Below are 17461 nucleotides of genomic sequence, written 5' to 3' on the forward strand. Positions count from 1 at the left end.
GAATAACTGATAACTTTAATTTATTTATATATTTAGAAGTGACGGGGGGAATTCAGAGTTGACAATAGTCGATCTTCGTTTTTGTAAACGGTATACTCATTATGGTCATTTTTCACTAAAACATCGACATGCCCATATTCCAAATAATATAAAATAATAATAATAAATTATTTACCAAAATTGTTTCAATACAATCACAATAGCATTGAGTCCTACACTAGACTGGGCCTGTCCTGTAGGAACCAGAATATGAATTATCTTGTAAAAATTATAAGTCTAAAAGTACAGACAATTTGCTAAGTATTTTAGATAATTTGATAAAAAAACTTGAAATAAGAAGAAAAATATATATTTAGATACTATACTGACATTAACATAATGAATTGAAATAACAAACAAGAATCTCCAAAAGGAACTAAAAATTTTAGATATAAAACACATATCTTATTAACCAGTTACAACAAAAACTAATATAGTAATGTGTGGGACATTATAACAAAAACTAATGTAGTAATGTGTGGGACACAATAACATTCAATGTTTTTGTTGTGGTGGTGTGATGGTATGGTGTGGTGTGGTGGTATGGTGTGGTGTGGTGAGTGTAAGGTCTGTTTGTAGGTAGTGCATGAATATGGTTGGTGTGTTTATAAGATTACTGTGAGTACGTTTTCAGAATCATCATAATTCATACCTTTCAAGAGTTTGTTTACATTAACTTTTACCGTATAGTTTTTAGATTTGACAATTTGTTAGTAGGAGATGAAAGGATGTATAAATATATCGTCAGTTTTAAAGCTAAAAGCTTGAAACTTATTTTCTAGGCTGTTGATAAATATAAATAAATATGAAAGGGAGTGAAAGTTTGTACGAAAATTCGTCATTTTGGAACCTAGAACGATTAAATTTTTTCTTTGTCTTTTTTAGTTTAGATTAATAAATATTTTATACTATCCATTACTATCGTCACTATTCCACTCGGATGTAAGCAGTCGTAGGCACATCTAGTGTATAGATACATATATATATGTTTGTAATATTAATTAAATTATTATTGAATATTACTTGTACTGAACAATATGTGGTATTGATTATAATACATATGGACACAGTTTACATCTATACATATAAATAAAATTGGAGTGAATTTTGTAATATTGATATAACCGTTTTTTACAACATGCATATAAATAGAAATACGGTAATTACACCAAAATATATTTTTTTACAATTTTTGTCTGTCTGTCTGTCTGTTTGTTCCGGTTAATCTCTGAAATGGCTGGACCGATTTTGACGGGACTTTTTTTGGCAGGTAGCTGATGTAATAAGGAGTAACTTAGGCTACTTTTATTTTAGAAAAATAAAGTTAAATTCCACGCGGACGAAGTCGCGGGGATAGCTAGTTAATAATAAATTGGTTTGGATGGTAAGCTGTAGGTACTTTATGATGGCAGGTGGCAGTCAGTTTGCAGGTGTTTATGAATTTTTAGTTTATCGCCCAGTTAGACATTACTGTGACCCAAATATGTATGTATCATTTATTCAACACAAAATAGGTGAAAAAAATGTAGTATGAGTGTAGAATCCTATACAATTAGAAAACTTCTTTCAGTATACATTATCTTACTAATATCACAGATAACATAATATTACATACTAATATCACAGATAATATAATATTACATACTAATATTATAAACGCGAAAGTTCGTGAGTATGGATGGATTACACTTTTCCGCAAAAACAACTGAACGGATTTTGATGAAACTTTACAGTAATATAGCTTATACATCAGAATAACATCTAGGGTATAAATAAAAGAGATATATATTGTAAATTGCGTGAAATATAATGATGAATGTCAAGTAAGTGTGATGCAGACCAAATTGCGCGGGACGACAGTATTTACATAGATAAACTAGCTGTTCCCGCGACTTCGTCCGCATGGAATTTAACTTTATTTTTCTAAAATAAATGTAGCCTAAGTTATTTTAAATTACATAAACTACCTGCCAAAAAAAGTCCCGTCAAAATCGGCCCAACCATTTCAGAGATTAGCCAGAACAAACAGACAGATCGACAGACAAAAATTATTAAAAAAAATATTTTGGTGTACGTAGCGTATTTATATTCATATGCATATAGTAAAAAGCTGTTATTTCAATATTACAAACAGACACTCCAATTTTATTTATATGTATATATGTGATAGTGTGATGAAGGTATTAGTACACCAATCTATTCTAGTACATAAATTGTCTTATTTCATATGCCTTAGGGAATATTATTTTTCTCACAAGTAATGATTATTATAATACATTAATTCATTTATTATTCCAACATGACGGCTACGGTAATCCAGCGATTTAGCACACCGCGTGAATTCCGATGGTCTCGGGTTCGATTCTTCGCACGGTAGTAGACATATTTATATATATTAGTATGACCCAAATCAACACACACTAGTGTCGATCTGGGTGTTTCTGGTATATATTATGTATGTATTTACAATAAAATGTATATGTGTAATAATATCAGTTATCTAGTACCCATAACACAAGCTCTGCTTATCTTGGAACTAGATAGCCACTATTTTGTCTTATATTTCACATTCTATATACTTCTAATTATTAATGGACTAAATTACCACCACAACGTCGTCTGCACCACACTTATTTCATCAAATAAGTGTGGTGCAGACGAATGAAATGATATATATTGAATTATATGAAAAATGTTTTGTTTAACTATAACCTATGTGTTATTCTGATGTATAAGCTATATTACCATAAAGTTTCATAAAAGAACGTTTAGAAATTATTGCGTGAAAGAATATCAAACATCCATCCATCCATACTTACAAACTTTCGCGTTTATGATATTAGAAAAATGGGTTAGTTTGTTACCTTAGTATTTTGTATGTATCGTATTAATTTAAATATAAATCTGAGATCTGTGATACTAAACAGGTGGTATCTAACGATTCGTATTGAGTCCATAAAATATTAAAGTCTTTTGAATAACTAACTTACTTCTAAATATAAAATAACAGACGTATTCACTCTCACGCTAGGACGTGTTCGATTGCCCTGGAAAAATATAACCTTAAAAACTTGTCTATGGTCCAATTGGCGGGAACCACAACATTTGATTAAATTTGAATTTATTATTTAAATATAGTAGCTAAACATTTATCTAAAACATAGTGATTAATTGCTCAGTGTATTTCTTATTACGAATTTTAAAACAACAACAATCAATGTGTCGACATTGATTGTTGTTGTTTTAAAATTCGTTTAATTTGGACAGGCGCAGAATATTGCCCATACTGCCTAGTCACAAGTTTTGTAAATTTGAGTAGGTATATAAATAATTTTATGTCTTTCGTGGAATGTCCGCGATAATATATAGTTTTATACTATAACGTGTATCTACAGCTGCATTAGCAGGTTTTTACCAGATTATATTTACAAAAAGCCTATAGTGACATATAGTCACTGGGGGTTCTATTGCGAGCAGATGTTGAGTGTTCTTGGGACCGTACTAAGGGTGCGCATCTCCATTTTGCAGGGTTTGCTGAGAACCAAGGGACTCTGAAATAATCATAAGATACTGCAGCTTGAGAATCTTGAGATGTTATAAAATTATATTATTTTGTACGGTTTAATAAACCAGAAAATTACAATAATAGAATAATAAGAACTCTTTTTGAAGTAAGTTAATAATTCATTTTAATTTCAGGTAAACGGCGAAAGAAATCCTGAAGAGGTATACAAGGACTTTCGAGCTGCCGTCCTTCAGATCCTCGGGAACTATGAAGACCAAACAACTGTTAATGGCGTAAGCGGCGTCGGGGTTGGCGCTGATGGTATACCGGGCGAGATAGTCGGGGTAGAACCGGCTCCTTCACCGAAATATCAAGTGAGGGAGAGAGAAAGAAGAGATGTTGTCGCTCCACCTGTAGTGCCAGTGGCGCCGCCAGTCCAGGAAAATAGAAACGAGAGGATTGTTACGCCAAAGGTAAAATAGATCTCAAATAGTGTACATACATATATTACGATTATTTAAGGGTCGGTAACACGCACGTGACAATTCTGGTGTTTCAGGCTACGATAACCGTTTACAATCAGTTGGACCGTTTGCTTGTTTGCCAACATTGTGGCATTAAAAATACTAATCAAATTTTTCATTCACTTCGGTTGGGTAAAATTATTATAGGAATCACAATTTATCTATTTACATAGAATACGCCCCGTATTTTAGTATAAAATACAACCCATGTTACTCGCTAACAACTTTTGATTGTTAAACATTTTTTAATTGGGTATTTTTCTGTTTTTATTTATTTCTAACACACAAAAAATCTAATCTTTCGTTTTAAATACAATATTGAATTTAATAATAACTATATCAGTTGTCTTGATGTCTAGACATTTTTGCAATTCATGTAATTCGATATTATAAAGAGGTAATTTTAATAAAGTTTCAAACTTCAGAGCAACCTTCGGTGCTATTGAATCGATTTTCTAATATATAATGTTGGATAGCCTACTTTTCTAGAAATACTATATCCTATAGATATGTATATAATTACGCTACGCGCAATAGGAGGAGAGCAAAAATGAAAAATGTTGCAAAACAGGGAAAATAAAACATCAGCACGGCTATTTCTTATAAAACTTACAGAATAGAAACCGTAGAAACCACTCCAGACAATTTTTTGAAATTGTGTTATAATTACTACGTACCTAAATATAATTTACAGCAGACGCGGAGCCGCGTAATAAATCGATATACCCAAATAACAGACACAACAAAAATCGTATCAGCCCCTGAGATACTTAACGCAATGACTTGACGAAAACATAACACGGTAAAAATACAGGGACGATAGAAACGACTCGAGGAAGAGCGGCTACCTACTGAATATATTAAAGAGAGAGACGAATTTCTTAGAATTTCTTGGATTCACCTTTTTTTTCGGACTAATGCTGTTGGCCGCAGCTGACCTTTACAGCTTCACCGGACGATAGTGGACGAGCGCAGATGGCACTCCAAACAATGGAAGAACTTATGGAGCGGCTAAAGACCAACTCCCGCCTGATGGATATGACTATAGTCTGAGCGCACCGCTGGGGCTTCGGACCTCGGCTCGGGCTGTCGTAATTTTGATTTAATTGATTTTGATCAGTGTACCATATACCATAGGTAGTGTTTTCCTATACCTTTGCCACCAAACTTTCGATACAGGATCCGGCAGTATTTCTGAATTTATATCATATTGATCTAAAAATCTTGACAGAAGTATCGGCTTATAACCGCGATCAAATGCAGAGTTTGTTAGTGATATAAGATTTTTATCACAACTGTTTGTTATACGGTTAACTATAGGTACTTTACATCAGTCCCAATTAAAAAAAATACAAGTAAACTCTACTTTAGGCCGTCTGCTAAATACAATTTGGGACAAGTGCGATCCACACTCGTCCCCTATAGTCCTGTGACACTATAAAAGCCAGCTGCGACAGCAGTAGTCGGAAAAACAGACTACATCCTAATAAATTCTATATATAGTACTAGTTAACTCGATGCATGTGGCCGTACAATCGTAATGTACATGTCTGGTTATATTTATGGTAAGCAAGACAAAGCGAAATATTCCTTGACCCAACAGTTTTGACCCAATTATTTCGGTATCAAGTTTTGAATGTGTTAAATGGTCATATATTAGAAGCAAAAAGAGTAGTAGAGTCAGCCTAAAGGACATATAGTGTTGAAGGTTAGTAGGTTTCATCGAACTAGACTTTACCGTTGTCATTGTACCTTTCTTTTTTCTTCATTTAAAGAAAATAGGTAAGGTAACATAATGTGGGGTACGTTATATTATCTTACCTATTTTCTTTATTTCGATCGCTACGCAGCTTTGTAAGCTGTGTTTAGGTTGAGGGTTGAGATAATGCAGTTGCTGATGAGAGCAATCTATCACGGCAGCGTCGATACATTACCCCTTCTGCCAGTAGCCCTCCTTAAGGTAGACAGCATGTTGGTGGGTCTCCACCCGTACCCCAAAATATATATGAAATGGACTTCCGCAAAATTACACGTAATCTTTATAAAGTATGAAAGTTACGAAGTCTCTTCCGCTGTCTATTGGCTTAGATCTTTTGAATCACGCAACGGATTTTAATGCAGTTTTTAGCAATAGATAGAGTGATTCAAGAGGAAGGTTCGTATATATAATACATGCACATCCGTGCGGAGCCGGGGCTACTAGCTAGTAATTTTAGGTAAAAAGTAAAATGGGGTTAAAATTTGCATGCTCCTTTAAATATGTGAACAAAAAGCCGGGGCGGATAGTTAATATAATATAAAATAAATATATGTTGAGAAACTCTTTTGATATATTTAAAGTTTTCTTATATTCCATAATCAAAACTATAAAAACAAAATTATATTATGTCACTTCACTCTCTACCATCTTATAATTAAATACATTTTTCCAGTCATAAATAGTTTTACTACATATTTCTACAACAATATATATATTGTTTGCAGCCTGAGGTGATAAGAGTGCGAGGTGCCGTCACCCGTCCAACCATAGTGTGGGTGGTCGGCGGGCCGGGCAGCAACAAGGCCACGTTGTGCCAACGCACCGTCAACCAGCGGCAGGGGTGGACACACTTCAGGTAGGTCTTCACCTTCACAACACCACACAAGGCACCTCACCTGATTGATACCTTTTTTTAACGAGGGGAAATCTTCATATATTACCCATCCGCGTTTACGAAGGGGTGCGGACGGATACTGCAGGATTTCTACCAGCTATAACTTCTCGGTGGTTCTCGGAAACCGCGATTAGTCGCCGTAGCCCCGGGTGCGACCTGAGCGGTACCTGGATCAACTGACCTGATTTCATATCAGGTCAGTTCATTGTGTATTTTCACCAGGAATTTATCACTATTGTTTCCACGAATTGGCCTTCAGCCGCTCTATAAGTCCTTCTGCGGGTGTGAAGTGCCTTCTGCACTCGCCCTATTGTCCGGTGAAGTTATAAAGGCCAGCTGCGGCCAACAGCATTAGACTAGTCCATAAAAAAAAGGAATGTTTGGTGTTCGAAAAATAAATCCTTGAATACAAACGAAGTTTTAGAGATTTTAAACTCTAATACTACTTAGCGTAAGGCCTAAAACGTCAGCTTGTTATTTTGATAAATATAAATTGTTTAACTGTATATACACAGCCTGGGTCAGCGTCTCCGGTCGTTAGCGGACGCCGGCGGTGGTCCAGCATCGGATGGGGCCCTGGCTCGCTCGGCCATCAGTGGAGGAGAGCTGGCGCCAAGCGACCTGGTGCTAAAGCTCGTCAGGGGAGCAGTTACTGATGCTGCCAGGAGCGGGCATGGACTTGTTCTAGATGGATATCCACGCGACCTAGAACAAATGGAACAATTCCAAACGGAAGTAAGTAATATTTTTACTTCTAGAATTTTAGCTCAGGAAAGTTTATACAGTGGTGTTACGGAAGGACTGTATTAAGGTTGGTTTAAAATGAGACACGTTCCTGGGTGAGGTAAAATAAGTGTAATCAGCTCGCTAGCAAAAATATAAAGACAATATGGCATAAGAAAACAAACGGTATATAAAAACAGAACGTCAAAATATAAAATTCAAATATATATAAAAAACTATCAAAAAGGTTGCCATCGGCAACAAGGGGTATGCTTATACCCTCCATCTGATAGTGGCGTAATGGATGGTTTGCCACCTACGTATTATAAAAAAAAACTAGCCTAGAAAAGCAGAGTTTATACTCGGCCTCGGTTGTCTATCGGTTTAGCACATCGCCGTACTTCGGATACTCGTAACTTAGACTCCTTACAGGATACAAACATTTGTACTCCTGAGTATGATCGTTTGTATCGGTCTTAGTGTTTTATATGCATATATTAAAATAAAATATTTTATTAGTTGTCTAGTACCCATAACATAAGTTTTGCTTAGTTTGGGAATAGATGGCGCTGTGTAAGTTGTTCTGAGATATAGATATTATACCATATATAAACAACTAAGAGAAATACTTAAATATATACATAGTTATGGATACCTAACAACGGACAGTAGTACTTTCAATACATTTAGTCGTAAATAGATTCTTAATGTATATAGAAAACACTCGAACCAATACAAACAATCATACTCATGATTACAAATGTTCATTTCATGAATGAAATCTAACCCGTGACTATTGTAAGTAAGGCGATGTACCAACCGCTAGGCCAGCGAGACCGTCAATTTCGAGTATGTAATTTGACTGTTGAGTTTCTTTATTAATATTCCAGTTCCGCGTGTCCCCTCGCATGGTACTCCTGGACTGCTCCAAGTTACAGCTGGGACGTGGCAGACGGGATGATTCCGTAGCAGCATTCAGGAGACGCCTAGAGGTGTTCCGAGAGCTCAGTCTGCCCATGTTGAAGAATTTGGATCAACAACATAGGCTCGTTATAGTGAGTACATAAAGATTTACCTATACTACACTATCTTATCAGTTCTTCTCAACTCGAATGCATTCCTAACTAACGGTAAATTTAATATATCACAGGAGTCTGCAATAGTCCTAGATGAATAAAGATATTTTGATTTCATTTAATTTGACTAAAGCGCTAAGCGCTATATCTACTTGAACTGATTTTAAAAATGCTTGTAGTAAGCGAATAGCCCATTTATCAAGGTTATAGGCTATATAACATCAGACTACTACCAACAGGAGCAAAGTAGCAATGAAAAATGTAGCAAAAATGACCAAAATGTAACGTAAGCGTAGTTATGCGGATCAGCTAGTAGGTACTTTATAAAAGAATTGCAATCATTTGTTGGAATTAAGAAATGATAAACAAATAAAGGCAATGATAAAGTTATTGATTTCATTAACGCGGACGGACACACAGACCGTGATGGTAAGTCGTATCCGTTGCCTCTATGTCTATCTGTCTCATGAATAGAATCACCGATATAAGGTCTGATGTTCCATGTACCGTATAATCTTTGCTATACTATACCCTTCACACCGAAACTCTACTTTGTGGTGGTAGCAATATATGACACCGAGGAGCACATGTAGCCGACGTTTATCTCCCTAAAATTATACGAAATTAAATCCAGGTGCGAGTAATCGAACATGCGACTATTGGAAGTAAGGCGGTGACTAAACCGCACAACCATCAGGGCCGTCATAATTAAACTCAATAATACTAACAGTTATCTACTTCCAGGTGGATGGTGACACTGACTCTGAGGACGTGCAGACAGAATTCGCGAAGGTGCTGCTCGAGGAGCTGGAGAAGGCGGAGGCACTTGCGCAGATACCGCAGTCGCCCCCAGAGCCTGCGTCGTCACCACGCACAGGTATCTACAGCATATGTTTACATTATAACCATCAACACAAAGCATCACTCATGTTTGCGTACTGACGATTTCTATGAATAGAATAGAAAATCATTTATTCAAATAAACTTAATTTAAGCACTTTTGAATAGTCATAACAATTTTTTTTTATCTACCGCTCGTTCGGAAAGCTGTCTCATCACAAGAAGAACGAGCAAGAAACTTGTGTGTTGCTCTTTTAAATAATCCTTGTAAGTTTACATTTACAAGTCGAAACGTGTGAATACAAACTACCAACAAGCACTATTTTTTTGGGTCAAATATAAATATACAATAAGATTAAATCAGTCGTAGTGATAAGAGCAGACCAGTCCCTACAAGCAGCACTCGTTCACGAGTATGACGGATGAGCCAGCCATCACTGCGCTCGACCATATATTAGGGAGCTCAATGACCCGGCTCACCACGCCGCCACATGTCTGGACATTTTAGTGATCATGACTACTCATTCCACTCGACCACGTCACAGCTACAAAAATTACTATATGGTAGTTACAGTATTCGCACTTTACATGAGGATGCATGCGGCAATCAATACAAAAGCCGCTACGCTATCAAATATCAAGAAAGCAGTATGAAAATTAAAATTATAACGTTGTCCGCAAATAAACTTACTCTTGCTATATATTGCTAACATCTATAAATTCATCTATCCTATAATAGGCTTTTTTACATAACATTTGTTTAATATCTAATTTGAATTGCCTCTCTGTCTGATTTAGCGTTGATTCTGGCAGTTTGTATGCGCCGTATCAGAGAAATCGTCAGAATACAAACGAATCTTCACTGTTAGGCGGAGTGTATTTTTAGCAAAAAAGCCTTTGCCAAAAATACACTCCGCCTAATTCTTATCAATTACAGCAGGGGCTTCAAACTTTAAAGCCTTATGATCTACAGCCTTTACTCATGTATTGATGAGTAAAGTATGCTACGGCCCGGCCGGCTGTAAGTATGCTGTATCTCATACAGCGGCCTCTATGCTATAGCGGTTTAGCACCGCCTTACTTCGGATGGTCGTTCAATTCCTCGCACGGTACATGATTGTTTATGTCGGTCTGAGTGTTTTTTGCATATACATATATTGTATCTATTTAAAAAAAAAGTATTTCTATTAGTTTTCTGGGGTAAATGAATGTTCTAGATAAATATGTTTTGTCTCTTTCTATCAATTGCAGATTTGTCGGCAGTGCAGCAGTTCGCGCACGCGATGTCGCGTATGGGCGGCGCGGTTACCAACGGGTACGCCAACGGAGCCCTACGCAACGGCAGCGTGCACAACGGGACGCTGCCCAACGGAAACGCCAACGGGTTCATTGGGGGTAACAAGGTGCATCATTTATTTATTCAAATTCTAGATATCTTTATTCATGTAGGTCTATTACAGACTCTTATAATTTGCCAAATCTACCGTCAGTTCGGAATGATTTCGAGTAGAGAAGAACTGACAAGAAACTCAGCTCATATTCTTTTCAAATGAATGTTGTATATGTTTACAATAATACAGATTCATGTTTATAATATTACTTGGTAATCACAACTTTATTACAATATACATAGAACTCATAATAACTTACACCATGACAGCGTACACAACGCGAACGAGTACTCATTGGGGGTAATTCTGGGGATTATCTATTTATTAGTCATAACTCATAACTTTTTATTTAATTGGACTGTGTGGACAAACTTTCGTCCGTTATTTCAAAGCCTGTTTTTCTCGAAAGTCTCTTCTTATAATTTTAATAACGATTGGTTTTTTTTTCGCCTGTTTATTATGCCATGTGTTTTCTACATGCTAAGCAAAGTCATCGATATAACATAAACTGAAGTGTTTATGTTATATGTTTTTTTTATCTCAGGACAATTCACACAACACCATCTAGACCCAAGTTAAGCTAGCTAAAGCTTGTGTTATGGGTACTAGATAACTGATACAAATACATAGATCTTTTTTTGTAAATACATACATATTTTACATAGAAAACACCCCAGACCGATACAAACAATCATACTCAGGGATACAAATATTTGTGCCGTGCGAGGAATCCAACCCGCACCTATCGGTCGTAAAGCGGTGTGCTAGACCGCTAGACCACCGAGGTCGTTTCAGAATCACTATATCATGTTATCACTTTCGTTTCATGTTGATCTACGTCTTGATGTGTATTATAGAAAATTAAATTCTTAACAATTGGAACATTATTTTCAGATAAAACCCATAATGAATTTGAACAACGTATCAAAAATACCAACTGTATCGCAAATGACACAAGACGACGTTAGACGACTGTACGAACAGAGTTCGGGAGAGGTGACCATGAATACGCACATGTAGGTAGATTGTGACTATTAACTAAAAACTATATGAGTATGTGAAATTGTGAATCACGAACAATCCACTAAATAAATAAATAAACGTTGCTACACAAATTAATAGAGATCGAAAAAATAAATAGATACAAAATATTAGAAGTTCAATATTGGACTTACGGTATGAAATACCAGCAACGGTCTCTAAGAGACGACATGAAGTGCCGAAATATCGTTAAATTTAATATAAAAAAACATTAAATTAAGAAATATAGGTAAATTAGTATTGGATGTTGAAAACATTACTTAATTTTTAGATGTTTTGTTTTCACGTAGTATATTTTTTGTCTCTAGGACGTTATAGAATATTTACTAATAAGTAATTATTAATTTGAATATCTGATTTTTAAAAACGAATTTATTGGTGTTAATTCCTCTGTGCCACACAAATGATTCGATGGAAATTAAAAAAAAACTGTTTTAGTTTAATCACCATTGACATTTTCTCAGCAATGTTACATTATTTTTTAACAGCATTGAGCCTTATCATATGTTATAAAAAATTAGATAGTCTACGTCTGGACGTTGACCGTGGATTACAACTGATATAAAAAAACGTAATTAATTAATTTATCAGCATGCTAGAGACGATGTGGCGTCATCATAACATAGACCACAGAGCAATTAATACTTTTTATAAGATTTGGCACCGCCCTTGTGAGAATTAAACTAAAATTTTGTGTACATAAAAAGATCAGATCAAGAGAAAATTTACATCAAATGCTTGCACCATTGCGCACAAAAATATTTTATTTTAATTGAGTCGAAAATTGAACAAATCACTTAAAATGTATACTGCGAATATCACTACAAAGATTGATAAAACTAATGACTATATTGGCCGTATGCGCCTGTCTGAATTGCACGAATTATAAAACTACAACAACAATTAAAATGTATCTATGGAGATATTTAGATTACAAAGATGCTGTGCTGAAAAAGGTTGTTAATAAAGATGCATATTATTTTTTATAAAAAATAATTTGTTTCTAATAGCAAAAGCTTAAAATAACCTTAAATAAATATCGTAAATAATTATATTTTTTTTTATATGTATGGTTGCCAGACATACCCATTTTGGCGGGATGTTATAATTTTTTTGCACAAAATGTTCTGTTTATACATTTATATATATAGTTTTATGTATCGTATGCCCTACTTTATTTTTATTTTTTATTTTCCTGGAAGACACTGGTAACATTCCCATTTTTATGAATAAAGGATAAGGTTTGGACATACTAAAAAAAATAGAATCTTATATTTTTAGAGCCAGCGTAAGTTATAGAGGAATTGGCCTCTATAAAATATAAGTAAGGTTGTACGTATTTTATTTAATGTAAATGAACGGACCACAAAGATATTATAAGTACTTAGTGTATATTATTGTACCTAATTTTAAAATTAGTTTTTTATAATTTAAATTAAAAAAAAAACAAAACGCACACATTTTAAGAAGTGCCTTTAGAATAAGTTTATTATTACTTATTTTTTATTATCTAGTCATGTTTAGAAATAATAACTGTTATTTTTAACGTAAATCATTAGTCTTGAAACTAATAGTTCGTAATCTGGAATAATCAGTTCAGTTCGTAGCTCCGCTGCGAACCAGTTCGCACTTTTAGTTCATTAGTTCCCATCTCGAGTTGAAAGAAGGTAGAATGTTCGATTAAACTTGGTTATTGAATGAACTAAAGGAAGAATGATCGAAGAACTAATTTGCGTAGTTCATTTACTGGAACTACTAAAGAACTAGTACACAAGACTATTTATTATTACGTAATATATAATAATAGATATTGCACTATTATTTGTGTAAGCGTATTTATTGTATCTCAATTAAATAGTAATAATATTTATAATTTATCAATTAATTAATTTGTTATATCTACAAATTGTAAATCAATGTAACAATGTTAATTTAATGTAATGTACTATGAAATGTCGTTACAAATTTAAATGTACGCACTTTTATACTTGAAAATTATTCGTGTTGTCTGTAGGTATAGAGGAATATAAAATGTTGTAAATAAGAATAATAATAGACAGAACAAAACTAATATAGTCTTAATTTTGTATACAATTAAAATATCTAATCGTGGTGATAACATATAACGTAGGTAGATAATGATGATCATATCAGTATGAAAATCAATTTTAACTTGATAGGTACAAATAATTGCAGTAGACCAATTAAAATAGTCTATATACGACACTAAAATTAGGGACAATGTCGACGCAGAAGTTGCGGATTGGATCGTTTCCTAGATCGCCTCGTGTGTAGGGAAATCGAGATCGATTGTAACCCCATCACTAATGCTCAGATATTGCGACCGATTTTAGTGCCGTGTGTAGGCCGTTTAAATCAATCAACTATCACATTCACTCTACGTTTTGTTCTTGTCTGTGTTGTTCGTAATTTTTAAGTCCAATGTCGAATAAATAAAGTACTTAAGTATGTTGAGAATACCGTGTTCAGATTCAATCATATTATTAAAAATAACTCAAAAACTGCGGGTCAGATTTTGATGAAACTTCTATGAGACCACACAAGAGGTATTAGCTTTCAAATAAAAAAATAAACATCAAAATCTGTTCACAGTAAATAGTTATGAAGAAACAAAAAACTACAAACGAATAGAGAAGTTGCGGTTGGAAAATAAACCGTAAAATCAGTTTTAGAAGGAATAAATTTCATTATTTAACCACTTTAGCAATAAGGATGTAGATACTGAACTTATGTAGATAGGTATGTACTGAGATCACGTAGTTATATTATCACAAATCAGGGGCCAATATAGAATAACTCATAGATTTATTAGAATTTATTACACTTTTTCACATTCTGTAATCAATGCACTACTGTATACGGTCATGTTATTAGGGGTTAGTTATATAAATTGTGTCTATATACCGAGCCAAAGGCCAGTTATGCTCATCTGATCTGAAATCACCAAGAAACAAAGTGGAAATCTTTACATAAAAATCAATCCCTAGAGTGTAGGAAGATGTAGGGGGGGACTGTTGTAGTTTCATTTAATATCTGTCTAGGTAAAAAGAAAATACAAAAATAGATTTGGAATACGGATATATATTATGAAGGATTATCAAGACATTGAAGTATAAACAAAAATGTATAATAACAGAAATGAAAATTTACCACAAAATTCAGTTCTGATTTGCCAATACAGTATATAGCATGGACAAAGTGTCAGAAGGATGGGAGGGGTCCTAAATTTTGTAACTCACATTTCAAAATCTAATATGGTATTAAAACAGGAATATTAAACTGTAAACGAAAATCTTATTTAGAGTTATAAACTTCATCTGTATAAATATTATTTAAATTGTTTTGCTGAAGAATTTAAACTCGGTTTACTATTTTATGAATACAAAATATGTGGCGTCACATCCCTAACTCGCTAATTTCTAAGTTACGTAATGTAAAATAAAAAAAAATACGCATAAAGTTGGAAAATTTTCAGAAAATAACGATTGCGAGTATACCTTTTACGAATTTTACATGTATCCATTTATATCTTAAATAATGATCTGGATATTGTTAAATAATAATTACAATAATAAACAACAGTAATAGTGGTGAAGAGACAGACATTTCTTGTACGTTTAGACTAATAAAAGTGTATAAAATTTCAAAAAGCAAGCTATGAGTGGGCCGAAAAATATTTTTTTTTAATTTTCTTATTACGTTGATAACATTGCATAAAAATAAAAAATATATTAAATATTGTAAATTTATTATTATTCTTTAAAATATATATGTATGTGACATAATAAAAAAATATCTACGTAAAATTACTCCTAAAACTCATAACATTTGGATTGGAATGATGATATAAAAATATATTTACATATATAAATTTTATGCTGTATAATTATAATGCAAAGTCATATGCATGGTCATATTTCTTTATATATTTTGAGCCGTGAACTTTTACTGTAAATCTAGATTCATGGTTATTACATTACTATATGTATATGACGTCCATATTAATATATTTATTTGTAACACATTTAATAATGTTGTTCAACAAACAAGTAAGTAAAGACGAAGTGAAAATTTACTTATTTTGAAATAAAAAAACAGACGTGCTACTAATTTTTATGTGTAAATAAACCGTCTAATAACAAGTGAGGGAGTGAAGTCCATTGGCAAACAATTTTCTCTTATTCTATTGCATTTATTTTATTTGCTAGCAATGGTATTATTAGTCCACATTAGTAACAATCCCCTTCCTGTAGTTTCACTGAGTTCTCTTATTCACTCCTTCCATAGAAACACGTCTTACAATGCAAAATGTACTTTCTACAAACTGTCTCGATAAAAAATTAATCTTTGGACTTTGAATATGTACTTTTTTAACGAAATATTAATCAGATTGTAATTAGTTATCAACACTAGATGATTTGTATTTTTAATACATACAGTAGGTAGTTGCATTGCATAATTTTTAATAAAAATTAATATTGATTTATTCCCAGAACAAAAAACACATACATACCTACATTTGAATTCGTACACCGTTTAAAAAAAAACTATAAAGAAATGGGCCTCGTTAAACTAAGTATGAATAAGAAACAGTAGTACCTCACACTGCATATTTTGGGCAAAAGTTTATTTGTTATAATATATATATTAGCTGTTCCCGCGACTTCGTCCGCGTGGAATTTAACTCCATTTTTCTAAAATAAAAGTAACCTAAGTTGCTTCTTAAATAATAAGCTACCTGCCAAAAAAAGTCCCGTCAAAATACGTCTAGCCACTTCAGAGATTAGCCGGTACACAGAGACTGCCGGAAGACAGACGGACAGACAGACAAAAATAGTAAAAAATGATATTTTGCTGTATGTACAGTATTCACATTCATATGCATGTAGTAAAAAACGGTTATTTCAATATTACAAACAGACACTTCAATTTTATTTATATGTATAGATAATTGTTTACTGCATATTCTAAGCAGAAGTTTGTTTATTATATATATTTGTTTTATTCTTAATAATTTCCTAACTATTATTACTATAGTATGTGTATTCGTCTTTACTTGCTTGTGTTAACAGATAATGAAATATTATCATGTACCTATTCATTACATAATCATGAGAACACCTAGATAATTATGACTGTGTTTGTAGAATTTGTTTACAATTCTAAAATAAAGCACAATATTTTATATTATAAATTTGTTTTATTCCATTTGTATAAATCAGTTAATAAATACAAACTTATCTCTATTTAATTTTTACAGGTTGTTTTTTTTTACAGTATAATTGCAATTCACACAACAATTCACAGCCATCTAGACCCAAGTTAAGCTAGCTAAAGCTTGTTATGGCTACTAGATAACTGATACAAATATATACATATATATTTTTTTTCGTAAAAACATATATCTAAATATATATAACTCTAAGGTAACTGACATAGTGATCTATCAACGCACAGCTCAAACCACTGGAAGGATCGGGCTGAAATTTGGCTTGCAGGTAGATGTTATGACGGGCATCCGCTAAGAAAGGATTTTGATTAATTCTTCCCCCAAAGTGATAAAATAGGGGATGAAAGTTTGTATGAAACTTTGTCAATTTTAAACCGATCGAGCTGAGACTTTGCATGCATAAAGCTACTATGACGT

The 17461-nt window shown here is 33.5% G+C and overlaps 1 protein-coding gene across 1 annotated transcript in view; it reads left to right on the forward strand.

The window, feature by feature from the left end:
* Positions 1-11904, forward strand: part of LOC131854709 (adenylate kinase isoenzyme 5) — a 42218-nt gene extending 30314 nt beyond the window's left edge. The window contains exons 6-12 of the mRNA XM_059205849.1: positions 3739-4017; positions 6553-6683; positions 7238-7457; positions 8336-8500; positions 9266-9398; positions 10613-10764; positions 11647-11904. Of these exons, the coding sequence (XP_059061832.1) occupies positions 3739-4017; positions 6553-6683; positions 7238-7457; positions 8336-8500; positions 9266-9398; positions 10613-10764; positions 11647-11772 (1206 nt within the window). The 3' untranslated portion in view covers positions 11773-11904. The remainder of the gene's footprint in view (positions 1-3738; positions 4018-6552; positions 6684-7237; positions 7458-8335; positions 8501-9265; positions 9399-10612; positions 10765-11646) is intronic.
* Positions 11905-17461: the final 5557 nt, after the last annotated feature.

This window comes from Achroia grisella, unplaced genomic scaffold (assembly GCF_030625045.1).
Source record: "Achroia grisella isolate CSIRO2021 unplaced genomic scaffold, CSIRO_AGI_Agris_v1 utg1244, whole genome shotgun sequence".
Classification (NCBI taxonomy): domain Eukaryota; kingdom Metazoa; phylum Arthropoda; class Insecta; order Lepidoptera; family Pyralidae; genus Achroia; species Achroia grisella.